This window comes from Radiomyces spectabilis (assembly GCF_025331425.1).
Source record: "Radiomyces spectabilis strain NRRL 2753 chromosome Unknown BYT42scaffold_7, whole genome shotgun sequence".
Taxonomy (NCBI): Eukaryota; Fungi; Mucoromycota; class Mucoromycetes; order Mucorales; family Radiomycetaceae; genus Radiomyces; species Radiomyces spectabilis.
The window spans coordinates 1,235,179-1,255,477 of record NW_026251932.1 but is presented as its reverse complement, the minus strand read 5'-3'; the positions used below and the strand labels follow the sequence as shown (position 1 = coordinate 1,255,477).

The 20,299-nt window shown below is 43.4% G+C and overlaps 6 protein-coding genes across 6 annotated transcripts; 3 read left to right on the top strand and 3 right to left on the bottom strand.

Annotated features, from left to right (window-relative positions):
- Window positions 1–1,660: 1,660 nt before the first annotated feature.
- On the top strand, window positions 1,661–2,726 carry BYT42DRAFT_571848 (uncharacterized protein). Its single transcript, XM_051568537.1, has 2 exons — window positions 1,661–2,381; window positions 2,448–2,726. The coding sequence occupies exon 1, from the start codon at window positions 1,775–1,777 to the stop codon at window positions 2,018–2,020; it is 246 nt and encodes an 81-aa protein (XP_051423151.1). The 5' UTR covers window positions 1,661–1,774; the 3' UTR covers window positions 2,021–2,381; window positions 2,448–2,726.
- Window positions 2,727–4,357: 1,631 nt separating this feature from the next.
- BYT42DRAFT_358877 (uncharacterized protein) lies at window positions 4,358–5,289 on the top strand. Its single transcript, XM_051563213.1, has 2 exons — window positions 4,358–4,566; window positions 4,634–5,289. Exons 1-2 carry the CDS (start codon window positions 4,530–4,532, stop codon window positions 5,185–5,187), a joined length of 591 nt encoding a protein of 196 aa, XP_051423150.1. The 5' UTR covers window positions 4,358–4,529; the 3' UTR covers window positions 5,188–5,289.
- Window positions 5,290–5,463: 174 nt separating this feature from the next.
- On the top strand, window positions 5,464–6,142 carry BYT42DRAFT_497364 (CAP Gly-rich domain-containing protein; the record flags this gene model as incomplete). The annotated part of the gene is made up of 2 exons (XM_051564492.1): window positions 5,464–5,954; window positions 6,073–6,142. Coding segments are annotated over 2 exons (561 nt in total), but the record flags the coding sequence as incomplete, so codon positions are not given.
- A 6,329-nt stretch (window positions 6,143–12,471) lies between these two features.
- On the bottom strand, window positions 12,472–15,344 carry BYT42DRAFT_358806 (uncharacterized protein). The gene is made up of 4 exons (XM_051563212.1): window positions 14,199–15,344; window positions 13,904–14,138; window positions 12,831–13,835; window positions 12,472–12,773 (listed from the first exon to the last, which is right to left on the bottom strand). Exons 1-3 carry the CDS (start codon window positions 15,252–15,254, stop codon window positions 12,850–12,852), a joined length of 2,277 nt encoding a protein of 758 aa, XP_051423148.1. The 5' UTR covers window positions 15,255–15,344; the 3' UTR covers window positions 12,472–12,773; window positions 12,831–12,849.
- A 264-nt stretch (window positions 15,345–15,608) lies between these two features.
- On the bottom strand, window positions 15,609–16,751 carry BYT42DRAFT_614478 (uncharacterized protein; the record flags this gene model as incomplete). The annotated part of the gene is made up of 6 exons (XM_051571861.1): window positions 15,609–15,628; window positions 15,710–15,924; window positions 16,007–16,141; window positions 16,200–16,219; window positions 16,291–16,589; window positions 16,694–16,751. 6 exons carry the CDS (start codon window positions 16,749–16,751, stop codon window positions 15,609–15,611), a joined length of 747 nt encoding a protein of 248 aa, XP_051423147.1.
- Window positions 16,752–16,901: 150 nt separating this feature from the next.
- BYT42DRAFT_645387 (uncharacterized protein) lies at window positions 16,902–19,281 on the bottom strand (the record flags this gene model as incomplete). The annotated part of the gene is made up of 2 exons (XM_051572650.1): window positions 16,902–18,482; window positions 18,544–19,281. 2 exons carry the CDS (start codon window positions 19,279–19,281, stop codon window positions 16,902–16,904), a joined length of 2,319 nt encoding a protein of 772 aa, XP_051423146.1.
- Between the last annotated feature and the right edge of the window lie 1,018 nt (window positions 19,282–20,299).

The following is a 20,299-nucleotide window of genomic DNA, read 5'->3' as shown; positions in this document are numbered from 1 at the left end:
GCTATTTTGAAGTCAATTTTTTTAATTGCCTTTCTGTTTGGTCACAAGCGGACTGGGTTCGTGTTGCATAGCAATACCGTTTATATTAGGTTTCAGTTACGTTTTTCCTGCCGTCCCAGAGAACGCTGGGGTCCGCTACGTTTCGAGTGCCAACTGACTGAATGAAAGCCTGGATATGAAGACGAGAAAGAATAAAAGCGAGCGTTTCAGCGATAAACAAAATAACACGAAACAAGCCAACGAAAAATAAGAAAGAAAGGAAAAAAAGTCAGAATAGAGTACAGTGGGTCAGAAATTATATCCAAAGCGGGTTTTGTCCAAAAGCGGAGAAAGATTATGTAGTCAAAACGATGGATATGGGTCTCACAGAAAAGGAGCAAAATGTCAACCAGGTTCCGCTCTCTTGAAGGGGTTCAAGATAGGAGAGCACCCAAACAAAAAATCGGCCCATCATGACAGTTCACTTTTCGGTGTCATGGTGTATCCGTTTTCCTGGAAAACTAGTTGAGATGACGGCGATGGCTAGTCTCCGGCTAGTTTATCATCATAGAAACTCAATTGATTAGCTTTTAATCAATTGATACAAGCGATTTATCCACAGACGTTGTTCACCTACCATTTTTATTAGCCTTCCCCCGGAAAAAAAGGATCGATATGCTTCTCCGTTCTACATCGAACTACAGGGTGAAGTTTGCATTTTAGTAAAAGAGAAGTTTGACAGTCAGTTGCACATTTGGATGGGCATGACCCTCATTATATGAATTGCCGTACGGATATAGTAAGGAACGGAAGTACTGTCAACAAATATGGCTGCTAGGCCTTGTTTCAATCAACCACTTTATCAATATACCAGCAACGTCATGTACTGGCAGCTAAAAGCGAATCCTTTGGAACATCGGTCAAATTCATCACCCAAGCTTACCCAAAAACCAAAACTAAAATAAACTATACCATTTAATTTCGCGGCAGAATTCACGCAATAAATGGGTATCCCTGGTACAAGATAACTGAGAAACGTTTAATGTCGTTTAAATTATTCAGGAACAATACCATTGCCCAAACCAATATATTTCGGAACCACCAGGTGAAATTTCATGCATATGGTAGCCATTCTACTGCTGTACAAAAAGTAATTATTCGAACGCCAGCTCCAGTTTCTCCTTGCCCTATTTCCTGTATACGATGCTCATGATAGGAAAGTCAACATTAACCCAATCCATGTATTCAAAAACTTTGCAAATGGTTGATAGAAATGGTCAACGCTGAAACGAGTTCGGTGATGAGCGAAAGCCAACTCTGCCTGTAGCAAGGAAAGGCTTGGTTCCCTTTTGTATACTGTTGCGTAATTGATGAACTTGGGGTTTTATCCTGGTCCGTACAAAACGCCACTGGGGGGTTCTGCAGAGGCAACTTCCAAGATTGGTATTTGAGATCCTATTGAAATGATGAGCCCAAGTTGCGATCTCTACAGAGCATTAATACGAACCCATTGTGCGCCGGAGATTGATGAAAGGAACAGTAACGGGTAAGCCTTCTCTAGCACCACTGTTTCCGCATCAGGGGAGTACTGACAGTCCCTTTCCAACACATTTAATCATGTTTTTTATTACTAGTGACAAACATCGGTGACTACTGAGTCTTCTCGTGAAACTATAAAAGAAAGAAGCATAGAGGTTGGCTATGGGATTTTATCCAAATGGGTGAAACGGTCAGACAAAAATAGCGGTGCTCGACGGAGTGGAAATCTGCGGAAGCGGAAAAAGCAAGCTGTTGTATGAGGATGGATAGGCTAGCTATTCACACTGTGATTTATGCCTTATGCTGGGGTAAAATGGGTGGCAATTTGCTAATTGCGAATCTCCTTGTAATTGTGACCATGTTATGTAGTGCGCTAATGCAAAGAACTGGCCTTTCACGATTGACAACTTCAAAATGCCAAGGCTTGTATGACAAAGAGATTCTGCAAATGTCATGTCCTAATCGACGATGTGCGCCAAGTACGACTCCGCTTCTCACCTGAATTTCTGTGTATTGCAGGTATGTTTTTCTGTGTTCTACCCATCGATTACAGTATTGGAATATTGAGAAGAGTAAATAACCTCTGTTCTAAGTGGTGACAATCGTTTGATTACCTAAAAGATTAATGCATGGGTCATTTGCTAAATAACAAAGCGCACTCCATAATAATAAAAAGTAGCCTCACAGCTGACCGAATCTCTCCTCTCTATTTTCCCCCTTGCACTCTGTTTATTTTACTTAAACTTTTTTTTTCTTGTGTATCCCAAAAGCTTCTGAGCCTGTCTTCTGATTTTCCTCGTTCTTGTTATTTTTGCCTCTTCGTAATTTGTCCAAGGAAAAGGACACTTCTGATGAAGGTATAAGTGAGTTGTACCTACCTATTGCAGTGTGCGCGCATCGTTGATATGGACCCAATCCTGTGTCAATAGTTACGGTAAAGAGAATGTAGTGTGGCGGTTAGTTCAAATGCACCCGCTTGGTTAGATCTTGGCCTTCGTTACTCATTGGTGGGGATCATGGGATCGTTTGTGACTCAATTTCGTCATTGAACACCGACGAGAAAACGAAGGCTGAATCACATCCATTTTTGGGACTTGGCACCCAAGCCGATTTCCAAGGTCACTGGATCCGTCCCCGCGGCCCCCAATCTCTCAATCATATATAAGGAGCATCGCAGGCCACTTTGATTTTTGCTTATACCCAATTTATTCGCGACGTAGTCTTTGTCTCCTACCAATACCCATTTTTTACTTTTACTTTTTCTTTTCCCAAGTTTATCATTTTACACACCATGGCACGCCTTATCATCCTGGATGTTCCAATGCACAAGCATACCTATCGATCCATTCGTAAAAGCAGCTTTTCATCCTACGTTTCCAGTTGTTCGTCTTGCTCCGCGGAGACGGATTACTTATCCAACGCGTCGTCGCTTCCAGAAGACTGCAATCCCAAAGCGGTCCAATTCTCCAAGGTCGTGGTGGTTAATAACCCGTCCACCGTGTGTGTGGTCAGCAGCAAGCAGCCTGGTGCTACCCGAAACATCATCAATCGCCACTATATGAAGGCATAACTGTCGGCAACAAAAACAACGACAGCACCAGACTCCAATCCTTCGCCTGAGCACAATTCCTCTTTTTGCATCTTTAGATATCAGTTCGTTTTTACCTGCGATGCTCTCTCAATCATGAATATGTCCCATTCGTCAATATCCGACCGAAATTCTTATTTTGGAAGAGAAGGGATATCGCTCAAGCGTTTCAGTGCAGATGATTGCTTTCATTCTGTCTTTCCCGCATGTATTATAATTATTCTTTTATGGCACTTGTATTTTATATATTTGTAAAAAATAATCCTATGGTGGTCCTCGTTGTAGAGCAAAATTTTATCCCCAAAAAGAAAAAAGAGTAAAATAACCTGATTTTAATGCTTATTTGAGGATGTACCTTGCAGTTGACGGCATTGATCATGGCAAACCCAATGCTAGGCTTTTTTTTTCGGTTGCTTGCTGTGCTGATTGCTGTTGTTGTCAAGTTTTAGTTTTCACATTTGCGTGTGGACGCTGGGACAGTGCCAAGGGAGCCATGCAGTATGAAATCATCACCAATGTGATGTTTGTGTGGATGTTTGTGTATATTCCAGAGGAATTTTTAATTTTCCTCTGTGTTTGAAAGAAACACAACATGAAGCATTATGCATAACATGTCGCTCATGGAGTTTTCTAGTGTATCCATCACTCGTGAGATCAATTCTTTTTTTAGCCGCTACGTAATTTTATGGCGGAACAGAAAACATTACAGACAGCAAACATGACCTTATTGAATGATCGATTGATGACAGTGTTCACATCAATGACGGTGGGTGAACCGAAGCTTGCCGACAAACAAGGAGAATGAGGCTCGGGCGGGTGTTTGTCATGCATTTTGAAACAGGGTTTTTTGTGTGTTTATCATTTGTTCATATTATCCATTGTTCATGTGTAACTGTCCCAGGCTACAAAAAGAAATAAGGATGATGAGCTTTCTGATCCCACATCACGATAGTCCAAGGCAACATCCCTTTTTGTTACTTTTGTTTCTAAATCACTGCTTATTTCATTTCATCATTTGGTTCCCATGATAATTAGCTTCAGGTTCCCTTCCCCCCTTGAAACGGTAGGATGATATGGCCATGCCGCTCATCATCTTGCCAAAGGAGCCATATGACCAACTCCGGTCCCCGGTTTTGGCTTCCCTGGGTGACACAGAGAATCAAGTCACAGGTCCCTTTTACCTTTTCGCTCTCCGATAATGAAAACATAAAAACACAAAAAATTCTTGGGCAGGGAAAAAAAATGAAAAAACCGGAACCAAGTTTTCCTGCTGAGAGCCGAGGCCGGATTTTGATATTCCCCTTTTTCCCTTGAGCATTTTTCTTTCCTCTTTTGTTACAGCTGGTCTGTCAAAAAAAAATCCTCCCCAACCTATTTACCCTCATAGTCGTTTTGTCAAGGGTTACCATATCACCACATCATCATGAGCAATCCTAATCAACCATCCATTTTGCTCCAAGGTAACCTCCGATCCATTCTTGTTGACACAAAATGGCCTTTTTTTTTTATTGACGTTGTTGTCCATAGAAACCCTTACTGGTCCTCCCGTTCAACGGAACCTCTCTCGGTTGGAAATCGACAATGCGTACCTTACCCAACAAAATGAACACTTGCACAAAGAACTGTCCTTTGCTCGATACACTGTCAATGCCCTAAAAACAATTACCCTTCAAAAAGATCACACTCTGAATGAAACCAGGCAGGAACTGGACAGAGCTTATCTTCGCATCAGGATGCTAGGAATGGCTCTTCAGAAACAACAACAACAATTGCAACTTTACACGGCTCCGGCAGGTCCCGGAGCACTTCTTGACGAAGAGAATGACCCCATGCTCATTGCTGACGGTGATGACAGCTCCGATGAGCACGAAGAGGAAGAAGAAGAAACGGCTGATCAAGGAAAATCCATGGACCAAGTTACCTCTGTGAGGAACGACAGTACTCTCCATCGATCATCTGATATCATCGCTAAGCTTCCGTTACGAGCTCCCGTGGGCGTGTATGATGATACTTCCGTCCAACAACTGACCACACCTCCCGACTCACCACGTACCGAGCCTCTTGTTGATTTTTCCTTGTAATGCATGGATTTAGTTTTAATAAAGTCGTGAAAGGGAAGTAAAGGAGAGAAAAATAAAAAAAAGATATAAGAAAAACCAGTAATTAAAAAAGGTGGTCTTGCTTTATTTTTTCACCATTGGATCAGGATATTGCATTCTTTTTTTATTACAGTTACAATTTTTTTTTTTTTTTTTTTTTTTTTTTTTTTTTTTTTTTTTGGAAAGTCTATATTGCCTCATCTTCTTTTTTATTTTATTTTATTTTATTTCTTTGGTTTATTATCCACACGATAGCTGATGTCCAAAATCGCTCGACCTTCCTATGGAACAGGCATTGCTTCCCTAAAGAAATCGCGCTTCTCAGCATCATCATCATCACCATCCAATAACGCGGATGCGGTTACTCCCAATATCCCCACGCCTGGAGTCCAACGACGATCGCTTAAATCGTCCAAATCCCTGACATCAGCGGCTCCCACCCGGAGGACACGATCCGCTGTAGCACGATCCTCCTTGTCATCCACGGATGATGTGAGCGAGTCGGAAGCTACCAGTCGGTTTTCAGGTGCATCCAGAACCAGTACACCGCGATCATCTCTCAGTCGGTCCCCTACGGAGAAACAATCGTCATCATCGGGTGGTCTGACGGTGGGTACGCGGGTAGCGGTCCCTAGTCTTAGTGTGGTTGGCACCTTACGTTTCGTTGGTGAAACCAAATTTAAACCTGGCCTATGGACAGGCATTGAATTGGATTTTGCCACTGGAAAAAACGATGGCAGCGTTCAGGGGTAAGATGCTACGCCATTTTAATATAGAGAAAACATCACCAGCAGTCTTGGATTTCTTCACAAGCTCATTAATCACCATTCTCACTTGTTCTTTTTTTTTTCCTCATTCTTTGTCAAGGGTTCGGTATTTTACATGTCCGGCCAACACGGGTTTATTTGTATTGGCCAGCAAAATCACTCCCCTGACCGATAACACCAAGGAGGAGGACGGCCGATCCTCGGTTGGCTTAACAACAAATCGCCCTAAACGCACCTCTCAACCCAACGACCGCATACGGACAAATGCTATCCGACCGACAGCCAGTAAATCCACCCGCATATCACAAACCACACCCCCATCTGCAGCTACTAAAGAAGCTACTACCATGCAACGCCGACGATCTAAACAAAACACCCAGGAAAAGTCAGAAAACGTGTCCAACATGACGAAACCCATGCAATCAAGACGATCGCAGTCATTCACTAGACCCGAACCCGGTACTAATACCGTCACCCCTCGAGACGTTCAACCGGATACGCTGTCCACCGAGCACACAGTCTCGGAAAAAAAGGCAACGAGTGTAGCCGCCGGAGTACAGACGGATGAAGATGCTTCAGCGGATGAACGTGCTGCCAAAGCTATCGAAGAAAATATAGCTCATGAGCAAGAGTTGTATCGAATCTATGATATGTTGGAAAAGGTGCAGCAAGAAAAGGACGAGCTCGCCACACAGATGCGAGGAAAAGAAGCGACATGGGAACGGTTATTGTCTGCCAAGGAAAGTTATGCTCTTCGCGTGCAGGAGAAGGAGGCGGAAATTGCCAAGCTTCAGCATCAAATACAGGAAGTAGAGTCGCGATGCATGGCGTTGGAGCAAACGTTGGAAGAGAGTGAAGCATGTGTGGCCAAGAATATGGAGACAGATGCTGTGAACGAACAGAGTTACCGCAGGATCGAAAAATTGGAAGGTTTTGTTCGTGATCTGCAAATCAAGGCTGAATCCACCGCCAAGGAGCATGCGTCTGCTTTGGCCGAAAAAGTAGAACAAATCGAGCAGCTGCATCGTGAACTAGCCGAGGCCAAAACACTATGTACGTCTTTGGAAAGCGATTGTGAAGAATTCCGCAAAGCTGGGTTGGACGCTATCCATGCTTATGAATCGTCCGTGGCTCAGTTGAAGCAGCAGTATGATTTGAACTTGGAGCAGAAGGAGCGGGAAATCAATGAATTGAAAACTCAGTTGGATGATCTACGACAACAGCAACAACGCGAACGCGATATGCTCGGTATCGGAGAGGATATGATGACGTCCTCCAAAACGGACGAGGCCGATGATCAGTGGCAGGACCAACGTCATCGTCTAAATGAACAGCTGGAAAATGCTCTGCGAGAACTGGCTCGTGAACAATCACAAACACGCGCACTGCATAACGACATTGATGAATTGCGAGAAAAACTGGCAAGAGCGTTACGAACGACGGCCTCCTCTGATGATCGTTACGCGGCTTTGCAACATGAGCTCGAAGAGGAGATCAAGGATAAGCAGCGTTTGATTGAGGAAGCCGACGCTGCGTTTGAATCGCAAGCGAGAGCCGAGGATGAGAATTATCAAATGAAGATGGCTAGAGCTCACATGGAACACGAACTCGCAGAGGCATTCGCCAAAATGACCGATTTGGAAGCTCACATTAAAAAACTCGAAAGTGCCTCTCTCCCGGTCCAAGGTGCCTCCATCTCTGACGATGCCTTATACCAGGAGTTGCAATCCGAAAAGCAAGCGCGAAGGTCACTGGAGCAGAACTATCAAAGCCTACAGGCCTCCCATAAGGATATAGAAGAAGAATGCGAGCGATTGATGGAGGAGATACTGTCGCTGGAAAAGGAAAAAGATCAAGAAACTTCTATACAAGGTGATCCAGCACTACGAAAAGAAATCGATCGATTGAAAGAAGAGATCCGACGACAGCAACAATTGTATACCGAATTGGAACTGAGCAAACGCACGCAAGTGAATCAGTTAAGCAGGGATTTAGCCGAACTGGAAACACTCGTCGAAGACAAAGTCTTCCGTCAAAGCGATCTGGAAGAAGACTTGCGCTTGGAAAAAATTCGCTGCAAGGAATTGGAGCAAAAATTACAACGATATCAGGGCACATCATACCAACCGAAAGCGATACGACAAGAAACCCGTGAAGAAAAGAATTCATCAGCAAACGACACTCATCATACCAGCGACCCTTCTTCTGAATTATACTGCGAACTGTGTGATCAATATGGCCATGATATTCTTGGTTGCCGAGCACCACTGGATGGAGCAAATGTCTCGTCAAACGAAATTCAGCGATCCAACTCATTGGTAAGTGTAATAAATGTCTTCATCTCTTCCTTACGTATGCATTAACCACTCGCTTACAACAGTATTGTGAAAATTGTGATATGGATGGCGATCACGCAACATACAATTGTCCAAACCAGCATGAAACATTTTAAACCAGTTGCTCTAATCTTCGAACCCCACCACCTATGATCTTTTATATCCTCCATATCTATATACTTTGAACTGTATGTCAACCAAAGCTCTTAATTAAAAAATGTTTAGTGCGCAAGAATACCTACCATTATTAAAATGTTTGGGAGTTATGCGCGCTAATTTTCAGTCACAAGGCAGCCACATTGGGTTTTTGCTACATTTGTCGGCTTTGATTGGGTAATTTTTGAAAAAAAACATTTATGATTGGTTGACAGACAGCTGTTGATCGGTCCGACCTTTGCGCTCGAATTTTTAACATGAAGCGTAAAGCTCTGATGGAAGATCTAAAGAAGAACCATGTTTTGGAAACCCATGTACACACGGTGGAGTTTCAGCCCAGACTGGTAAGAGAACAATTCGATCTCATCGCAGACGCTGCCAATGTTCCCCAACACACGAGTACCTAAACCGTGACAACATGCCGTATACCACAAATTCGAGTGCGGAGTTCTGAATATTGGAAATGGAGCATCCCATTTCAAACACATCTTTAATCAGCTACTATTCCCACTAGCCTCAGAGTAACAACAATCTACAGACCAAAAGAGCATAACTTTATGATCTTTAAAAGATAAACACGTGCTACTATTACAATTCTTGCCAAACTAAAAACCAGTCGCCGCATGCCAAAATTTGCGAGCTAAAAAACAGTTACATGGTGTTCCTTTTCATCATATGGATTTGGCAGCTACTTCGCTTGGTGTTATTTATTCATTCAAAGATGTTGGAAAAGTTCAATGAAAGGGGAGAACTTTCTGTAAAGGGCTATTGTCAATGTCGATCTCGCGTCTTTGTAGCATTATTTAATAAGTTGTCTTTGTCAGTAAATGTGTGTCCTTCTGATTTTTTTCTTTCCAGTTTTCGGTGATTAAAGGTGCATGAGCAGAAATGCTTTACCAATGTAGCTGATCTGGCGACATTGCTCATTGTTCATTCATTGCTGTGTGTCAATTTTTATTTATTTAAAGGCGATCATTCATACTTATAGAGCTCTATTTTCATGCAGTTTCTTTTTGCTTTTATCAGATTTTTATTTTTGGAGCTTTTTTTCATTTAGAAAGTGGCCATTCACACGTCTTTTGTAGCTTTAATTTTTATGCAGCTTCTTTCTGCTTTTTATCTTTACAGTCTTTATTTGCAGTTTTTATTTTGGACTTCTTCCTGAAAAAGGGTGAATTCATTGTTCTTTGGAGATCTATTTTTGAAGCTTTTTCTTTTTCGCTTTTATATTTAAAGCTTTTATTTTTGGAGGTCCTTTGTTCTTTTTGTCTTCGTTTTTCTCTAACTTCGGTTCACCTAAGAAGCCCTGGTACTATTTTATTTCATCAAGTTCCTAGCTGCGTCCATCGCCACGACTATGGCTTTCCCGTGTAGCTGACTCGGTTAAATCGACCATCACTATCAGAAGGTACCATCAAATGGTTTTTTATCAGTTCTTCAACAAGGAAAAACTTACCTGTTCTTTTTTCTATTCTTCCTTAGCTTTTGGTTTTCTCTCCGGTTTTCTTTTTCGCCTGGCAAGTCATCTATCCCTCCAAATATTTCGACTTTGTTTCGCGCATCAAATGTTGCCAATCCGGTTTTTGTCATCAAAAGGGCATCGTCGGTGGTGTGACTCTCTTTTTCATCGGCAACGCTTACGCGTCCTCCTCAGCTTGGCTTCACCTGGATTACTTCCCGTGGTATCGTCTTCGATATTTCTCCCGACCATTTTATTTCGTAGTTTGTAGTTTGTATATTTGTATTTTAGTTATAGTCTTCTTGCAGTCTTTTCCTCCTTTTTTTCCCACAGGGTTTTTAGGGTGTTTTTACAGACGCACCTATTGTATTTACTTTTTTTTATATTTGTATCGTTTCTTTTTTTTTCGGTCGGGAAGATCTGGATATCTGCTCCCTCACACAACGAAGGTAAAATATCTTGACGGCATTTGAATCAATCAAAGACTTACTAACTCTTTTTTTAAAAAATATCCAATAACCTTGCGGGACGGGACTGAGGGAGTCAATAAGTGCTGCTGGACACATGTTTGGAAATCATGACTGTACGGTATGCCAGAGTATTGACATTAATATACCAAAGTTCCATCAAGAGTCTCGCCCAGGTTATGCCGTATTGCGTTAGGCTTTTGTCTGACGAATGTCGCTCAATGTAAGGGGGCGACGTCCAGTAGCAGGTGGCATCCATTGCACAGCGGGTGTACGGCTTGTTACGGAAAAATAACTTTATTAAATCCATACAACACGTATGCTTGATCCATGCACTGTAAGGTGCAGTACAGTACAGTATACAGTATCCGTCCGAGCCAATCTCGGCCGGGATCAGCTGGGTGGCTTGATGCAACACATCAACTCTTCGCATTTGATGTTCTCCTTTTCTTCAGAAACCGAGTGCCGGAAAATAGGAAGATGACACATGTAGTTGAAGGCGCACGGAAACCCACTGCTAAGAATTACTGTCGCAATCGAAGATTCGACAACGTCTGCTAATACCTTCTTGCCGAGTGATTGCTTGATCGGTTTTTCTTCGATGTTCCGGGGTGTCTTCACAGCGTAATTGAGCGGCCTCCATCTTTCAAATGGGTTATCTTTGATATAGCGGACGAGGTTGCATGGATAGCCATATTTCCGAGGTGCTCATTCGTCTGCTGGGCTCCTATAGGCGATTCAGTTTATGGCGACTTTCGTCGGGGCACACCATAAAAACCCAAATCGCAGCAGCGACCCTGAGCACCGAATCTGTTGCAAGAGAGTTAGTAACACGATGACTGACTTTTCTTTCTGGCTTTCTCGCATTCTCGTTAATTGTTCACCTCCTACAGTTTCCAGGCTTTGATAATCATGACGGTCTCGTGCAGCCCCGGTGGTAAATACTTGGAACATTAATTCGTCATTGCCATAAGCACCAAACTTCGACCTAGCTTCTTCCAAAAGTGATAATAGGTCTAGCCGGCTCATAATAGGAGGGATGGTGTACGCACTCTGAAGGACAGTGGGATCTATGTCTTTTGCCGATAGAGCGGCCCGATGAAAGACGACATCGGATAACTTTTTACAGATCAATGATGCTGCGTCAAATTCCACAGGTTGACACTTAATTTACACTTACATTGACTTTATCCGAACGTTGCCGGCTTTTCGATCCAGCCGGCTATAACCACCAATTCTAGCCAGTCGATAATATTCGGTATTGTCTCGTCGATTGTCCACTCTGGATGCACAAGGGTACCACGATAGCCTTCAGGGAATGCATAGAAAGCACGCTAGCCGCCAATACCGGCATGGTTTCCTAAAAATATCCTTCAGCACACACAGGATTTTGATTATTGACTGTAAATTGAGGCTTACAGGAATGTCGGTCGCGTCAACTGTTGCTCTTCGTCGAGCTTGACTTAAAGTCTTCGGGAGAAGAGGGGATATTCGATCGAGAAGAAGTCATTGTAAAACAGGTAGAGAACCGAGAACATACAGTACAAGGGGTTAAGAAATGATGACCAGAGACAAAGCAGTACAAGGCAAGACAGGAATTTGTCAGGTGAAAGGACACGGGATGTTAGACAGAGATTTTATTTCTATTTAAAGAACTCGACATTTATTATTGCAAAATTGAAACGGGACAGGCACCATTCGCGGTTTCATTCCCACCGAATTGAGCAACTTTATTGAATGATAACAGCCCAACTAAGAAAGCTTTCAAAGCAGACCAATGTTGTTCTTCGTTTAACACAATATTATTTATCGATTTCGAAATTTTGGCCTCTGGAAGTGCTCGTATCATACTCTATTACAGATTCATGGCTACTAAAGGGCCCTGATAGGGTGCTTCAGCTGCCAATATTGGTGCGCTTTGCATATTGACAAACAATAACAATTGGAAGAGGAGAAAGCGAGGAAATCAGATCAAAGCTTCATCCCACCATTTGAGAGGAAACACAGCCTTTAAGGTGACCATCGCTTTCATTCATGGCATAATGAGGTAGAAGAAATAGTAAAAATAAACAGTTATTCTTTTTTGACATCGTGTATTTTGGATTCTCGCTAGCGAATGCTTTTATTCTTATTTATCTTACATGAAGCAATACTTTAATTGAACTATTGAATAGGTTGTAAGTGATGCAATGACTGTTTTCAATTATGTTTGATATCGGATTATAAATGCTTGTTCGGAATTGACAGTTGATTGGGGAGGTTGGGCTTGTTGCTGCTAGGCGGTTGGACAGGGGCTGTTCAATATGTTCGATCTTGGAAACGCAAACCTAACCGTTGTGGTTTTATATTTTCGAATGACTTGTGTTCAATTTCCTATTAGTAACTAATACGTTTGAATCAGCATGCGCAATCACTTTAGAAAAATAAACGGAAATTTTACCAGAAACCTGATGAAGTCACTATGCATGATACGCCTGCAAATAGTCGTTGAAAAAGCGCGTGAATAGAGTCTTTACGGAGTTCCAGTCAAATTCGGCGTCCAAAAATACGCCAGCAAAGAGTATAATCAGAAGATTGGCAAAGTGTCTGGGAACCGTGGGTGATTTCGTCCATAACTCCTTAAGCAGGCCTTTTGACATTCCATTCGGTTTATCACCGACTGCGCTGATTCTGTTTACGAAGTGGCCTTTGATTAAGGGGATATTCTCGTAAAGTCCACTCATAAAAAAAACTTCAGCGAAACAACGCTCGTGCCATAAGTCACCCTTGAGCCTAGTGATTCTGCCTGGGCCAATATTTGGGAAGGTCGCAAAAATGTATTCGATCACCAAGAGTTGGAGGACAACCCGGCCTAAAAACATCATGCGCTCACACTTTAAATTACAGTAGGAGCTTTGGCTTTGAGTGAGAAATGTTTGCGGATAGTCCTTGCATTTAAACCTGTAGCCTATCGTGAATTCCAAGGCAACGATGCTGATGGCGTACTTGTCAGAGTCAATCTCAAGTGGAATCGGTTGGGTTGCAAGGTGTCGAACCATCAACTCTTTCCATGACTGGATGCCTTCATTTTCTTCGCGAGCCGGGTTCGGAAAAATAGAAAGTTGGCAAATGTAGTTGAACGCGAAGGGCAATCCACTGGTGAGAAACACTGCGGCAATAGAGGCTTCGACAGTGTCAGCTAATATCTTCTTGTGCACTGAGTGGTTAATGGGTTCGTGTTCCTCTTTGGTGTTTTGGTGAGTCTCCACAGCGTAATGGAGCGGCTTCCATATGTTTTGGTCGAAGGGGACATGTTTTATATAGCGACCGAGGTTCGCGTCAATGGCCCTATTGCCGAGCTCGTTATTCGTCTGCATAGGTTCGTATATGCGATTCAACTGGTGGCGACTCTCGTTGGGGTACACCATAAATACCCAAATCGCTGCAGCGACCCTGAGCACTGAATCTGTTGCAGCAGAGTGAGTAACGCAGTGCTTGATATTTTTTCCTTCTGGCTTTTCGTTAATTGCTTACCTCCAACCGTTTCCAGACTTTGATAGTCATGGCGATCGCGAGCATTCCCGGTGGTAAATGCTTGTAGCATTAGTTCGTCACTGCCGTACGCACCAAACCTTGATCTCACTTCTTGTAAAAGTAAAAGCTGATCCATTCGGCTCATGATGGGGGGTATGATGTAGGCACTCTGGAGGACAGTGGGGTCCATGTCTTTAGCCGACGGAAGGGCTCGACGAAAGACAATGTCGGATAACTTTTTACAGATCAATGAAGCTGCGTCAAATTCCACAGGTTGTACACTTAATACACTTACATTTACATTTGACGGCAAAGTGAAAAATTTCTTGTTTTCATCAGATTTGATCGGTTTATCGATATAGCCAGCCACTTCCACCAACTCCAACCAATCAATGGTACTTAATAAATCGTCAATGGACTCGGCTACATCGAGAGGCTCGTGATTGCTGGATTTTAGTGGCGCAAGGAAATATGGAAAATTTTCGATCAAGCAGAAATATGCGTCGTCTGTGATGGCGGACAGCAATGCGATCGTTACGTTTGCTAAAATCTCTACGAACGTCTTCGTGAAACGGATGGGTCTCGTGGCGGAATCAATCGAGACTTGAAAGTCTCCCGTTGGAGAACGTAGCGGGAAAGAGGGATGGACCGGAAGCGGGTCCCAAGTAAAGAGACATAGGCGCCGCACATGAAGTTCATTTATTCGTCCGTCTGGTAAACTGAGGTTGATAATCGACATGTACAATTGACAGACAGTTGTTGCGGCGGATACCGCTCCTTCATCCATTAAACGTGCGTTTTCTACGTAACGTTTGTTTTCTTGGCTTTGCCTTTCGTCTAACCAGAACTCTGGTGTAATATATTGATGAATCCAGTCTGGTTCAAGCAGGATCTTGTCAAGAGCTTTATATGAATGAAGCAGTATACATGCTGATACAGCGGCTTGGTCCAACGCTAAGATCCGTGTTGATTCTACGCTGGAGGTGATTTCGCCGAAAGGTGCCGAGCTTGGAAGCTTCAATGCACAACGAAAACCATCACCACTGCGGAAGACGTCAAACGACGGATCGCAACTTCGAGACGTGGGACATGGCAAGGACAAGCAGTATCGACGGATGATTTCGACGGCTACCGCCGGCACAATCTTTACGCCTGAAAGATATACAAAATAGGGTCGCTGCTTGGACCGACGCCTTCGTCGATCCCCACCTGTCACCTGTGGTCGGATCACCAAGCTATCACGTACCACGTCGAAGACTGAATCCCACCGTTGTTGCTGGTCCAATCCATTTTTCAGCGCTTCATACCTTTGGACAATTCTTTCGTATTCAGCGTGATGATGGGTATTCATTGTGGTGGTATAGGGTCGAAGTAAGACGCTGTTGAGGAAATCTCGAACACACGCGATAAGCTATCGTGTCCCTTTCGGGAACTGCGGCTGCCAAAAGGACTGCTTCAAGCATTGATGTCAGAAATTTCCTTTTATGGATTATACTTTTACAAGCGATCCGATCCATGCGTATATTCTTTCACTAATTCAGATGTGCGCGTTAAGCGGCCCTGAACAGATATTTCCCAAAAGTTATCATAACATTGAGTCAGATTTAGGATATACTGATGTAATAGATATGAGATACTTTGGGAGAATATCGGTTTCTATGTGTGCCATGAAGTTATCCATCGCCTATGACCCCTCCTTTTTTTTTTATTCCACAGCGATGGGGTCTACGATAACGAAATTACTGAAAAATGTGGACATGCTTTCAATATGTCTAGACTTTCAACGACATGTTAAGTCCACCTTACCCATCAGTCTCAGGTTCTGACTGATAAAAACTGAGGCAAGCGTGCCGTCAAACAATGCAGAGGAGCGGATGCTGGTAGGCGCCGGTTCAATATCGACGGTTACATATCTGGAAAGTAACGGGTCGAGCTTCGCAGAATTACTGAGCCTTTTCCAAATACCGGCATTTGTCTCTTTAGCCGCCATGACATGGTTGCGAAGTTGGATCTTTTGCGTGCTTTATGATTGTCAAAAGGTACTATAGGATCCTCAAAGGATTGATATCTTTAATTGATTGCAATTGTTCACATGTCATGAACATGTAGCTGATCGAACCAAAAGCGCATCTGACGTGCTCCATATCAGCAATGCTCATAGATTTTCCCAGGGGTAAGCGCAGTGCCAGCACGCGTTTGGCAAACTGATACCGTTCATATTCGCTATTGCGTAATATGCTGTTGTTAGAAGTGATAAATAACAAGAGCGTATTTATCGCAACAACTACCTTGGTACCCAAAATGCGTCGCTTTCAACTAGCTTTCGCAGTCATTTGGGTGGAAGTACAATTAGTACGTCATCCTCCAAGTAATAAGCTTCCCGATACCAAAGCAGCACCACAGATGCGGTCTTCTCCATAGGGAAAATTGTTTTCAACGTAATCCAGGTAAGTGAATACGCTTTGCGAACTCATATATTTTGCAATATACTCGATACACATATCTCCCAGCTTATGGAGCTGAAAAAACGAGCAGACAGATAGCGTTTGCAACACGTTTTCCGCTGTAAGATCGGGCTGCTTTTCACCATAGATAAAGTCCATCGCCAGTTGAAATGCTTCGACCGTAATGTATGGGTCGTTGAATTCCAAGATTATGTTCTTGTCGCTGGATTCACGGAAATCTCCTTGAAATAGTCGGTGAAAGTACGGGATGTGATCCAGAATCAACCGATGGAGCTTGCATTCTTGTTTCCCAGCCGGTACAGATACAACGATATCACTGGCGTACCATCCGTCAAACTACGCTTCAGTATATGCTTGTTTAAAGTCAGCGGTTCAGACTCCATAGCTTTGCGTTTATTGCACAATAATAATCAAGGGCTGAAAGAAGATGAAGATCATAACAGGGGATTTTATTTGGTTTCCGTATGGGATCCGTGAATGAAATGTACATGAGTCTATACATAGGGGATATGCAGTACAACGGCTATAAAAAGTTAAAGTTGGGTGGATTCTTTGAGACAGTGGCGAATGAGAGCGGTGACCTTGGTAGGAGTGCAGTATAGTGGCTTTTGGATCAGATCTTCATCTTTTGCTGCTCCCATAGAAACCGCCATGGCCAAACGAGCCGCATTGGCATCATGAATGTTCGTACGTCGAGCAAGCATGTGATGGAAATATTCAATGGGCTGCGACGCTGTCGAAGAAGTATCCTTGAGAAGCGTAGAGTTTTTGGTTGAACCTTTGTTCACAAATCCGAGTTCATCCATCTCCACGACGTCATGATGTCGATCATCTGTGTACTTGATCGGTCGGTACAAGTATCCGTCAAAATAGCAACAGGTGGCACCTGCTATATCAGGTTCATCGGCGGCTGTTTCATGCGGTTGGTCACCACGGTAATGACACCGAAGGTAGCGGTCGTGAATTCGTTGGATAGGAGCGAGAAGTGAAGTAGGCAAAGTTCGATGTTCGTCAAAGAGCGCTTGAAGGACTTCATGGAACTGGTTGGTATCTCCAGATTTTAGGCAAAGAACCAGTAAAGCCCAATACACTGAAAAGCTTTCTTTCGTATCTCCGCCATGTTTGCTGTCGATCGCTTGTTTGGTGTGCCAGATTTCGAATGCCTTCTGGCATAACTTGATGATCGTGGACGGTGATCCTCTGCAGTCATGTAACAAGGTGCACAAGATGGGCGTGCAAATCTGTTCATCACTCAGCAAATGGTCGTATTGGCCGCGTTTGATCCACTGATACACGCTCATAGCTTTGGTATATCGAATTTGACTGTGATTTTCTGGACTGGTGGCGTTGATTGACAGTAGATCGCACAAGAAACCGGACATCTCTGGCTGATTGGGCATGAGATACTTTGAAAACATGAATCGTGCATACAGCTCCCAAGCGCGTGATTCCCACTCGGCTCGTCGAGTGATAATGGCAAGTGGCGTGTCATGATACGCTGTCCAACACAAATGCATGGTGACACGAGGGGTGAACTTGTTCACAGCATCCTTCATGTTCTCGTAAACCTGCCATCCGTATTCGTATTGACTATTTCGAAGAGAAATGTAGATCATGGTGTTGTCGATATCGATCTTAGCTGCTTGGCCTGATTCTTCGTCAACGTTTTGGATACTGAGACGCCGTCGTGCCCAATCGACAAGATTAGCAGGTGTGTCATGCCGTGCTTTCCGTTCTTGATCTTGCCTGGCTGATTCATAGCTTTCTTTTTGCTGTTGCCAATCCGTCTCGCTGAGGAGCGCTTGGTAATACATCCAAAGATTGAATTTGTCTTCGTCAGATACTTTGCTCATCAAGGGCGTGTCAATGCGAATCGGTGGCAAATCGGAAGGCGCCAACGGATTGCCGATCTCGATGAACGGTTTACCATAATCGGACATAATCCACTCAGCTTCTTCGATCTGTTTTGGAGTTTGGATGAGATGCAACGTGATTGCCAGCTTGTAGATATCAGTGTCCCATTCATGCCGCGGAATAGAATATAATGCCTGCAGTGCCAAATGGTTATAGCCATAGTCCATCAATGTAGTAACTACATCCCGATATGCTTCCCGCTAATGATAGGCGTGAGAAAAGCGACTTGCAAAAGCAGTTTTTGCCATAGGCCAATCTTACCTCTAAAACATATCCTGACTCGATGACCTTTGTGAATAACCGCCACAACACGCTTTGTTGAACCATGGCATGATCGCGAATATCGACCCCCGAGATCTCGGATACAATTTTGAAAATCGGTGGTTCGCAAAGTGTTCTGATGATTTTGGAATAAACTGCAGCGACTTGTTCTGGATTGTTGCTGGACTCTTCATCGGTCATGTTCATTACAGTGACCGCCTCTTCGAGGACAGCAACCGCACGCTTTACTTTATCTTGCTCCAGCAAGCGATTAATTTCATCACCAATTTTAATACTGTTGAGTCGTTGACGAGGTCTTAATGGTGGTTCATCAGAGGATGATGGAGCCTCGGCAGCGGTATAACTGCGTTTCGGTATGGTGGGCCGTGATGGGATACCATTTTCACTGACCACGCTTGTATGACTGTTGCGGCGGCTCTGTGTAGGTGGCGTTTCCGTTTTCGTTTCGGCTTTGCGTTTGGTTTCGGCTTCCGTGTCGGATTCCGTTGAGGTGTATGTACTGTTGAATGCCCGTGACAGCGAAGGCCAGCCTTCAAAGAAGTTTAACAGACGAGAAGGCATTTCCTGCGGTAGTTTGAAATAATAGTCGGCATTATCACTGTCTGCCGCTGTCGTGGCTGCTGTAGATTGACTGGTGCTGCTTGATATCCTTGGAACTGTTGACTGCGATCGAAACCCATACAGGCTTACAGCTGCTTCAACCGGTATCATTGCCATAATGAATAAAAAATAGTGGTGTTTCGTAAAAGAAAAAAGGATTCATATACTTCGTAATGCATGGAAGCAAAGATATTTCGCTGTGGAGCCGGGCAACTCAGCGTTTCGGAATATATCGTCTACGATTTAAAACCTACTCATCCAGAGATTGCGGACACCCACAATGGTTTCAAATGCAGAATCCTACCACTTCCTCGACTATGTCAACTATGCTATGCTTATCTGCATCTTTTTATTAAAAAAAAAGACAAATAAGCCTGGCCATACCATTAAATCCTATCACTTAGCGATTCGAAAGTCACAGAATTGCGATGCTCAGGATGAAAGATGATCATGGTGAATGAAGCCAAAGTAGATGCCGTTGTGGTTACGTATGTTGTAGCAGTTTGCTCTCACCTCTGGGGAAAACCAATTAACGGTAGTCAAGGTGCACTAACAGCCTTCTTTTTTTTCCTTTCGTTACGCTATTGGTCTTTAAGATTTTGGCATCCCCTATAAAGCTTGGTTATTGTTAAATGGTCAATGCAGTAGAGGGCTGCGCGGTTTCAGCAATGATCGTCCTTGAGTATCAAAGGGCATATATGCATAATCATATCCCAAGCTGTATCAGATTTCGGATATGAAAAATGATCTTTATATTTTCCCTTCTTCGCATCTGTCATCATCATCATTCACCCACGAGCATCGATTGATAATCGATTCATATCAAGGACGCGTAAGCGTAAATAAGAAGAAACCCTTGGCTCCAAAGTGAAGCAAAAAATCCATGTCATGCTCAAATGCAACAATTGCAGCACGGAGTGGAACCACTACCACTTGGCTTCTTATTGCGACAAACCAATAGCAAACACCCGTTCCCGTTGCAATAAAACCGAAACAAACGAATATCCTGAGATAGGAAGAGCATCCTTAGTTAGTGGCTAGCTCAGGGGAGTCGCCGAAAAAGAAGCATTCATAAGGTTGCCATAGCAAACCAATTTGGATTGATGTCCAACATTTTATTTGCTATTTTCTATTT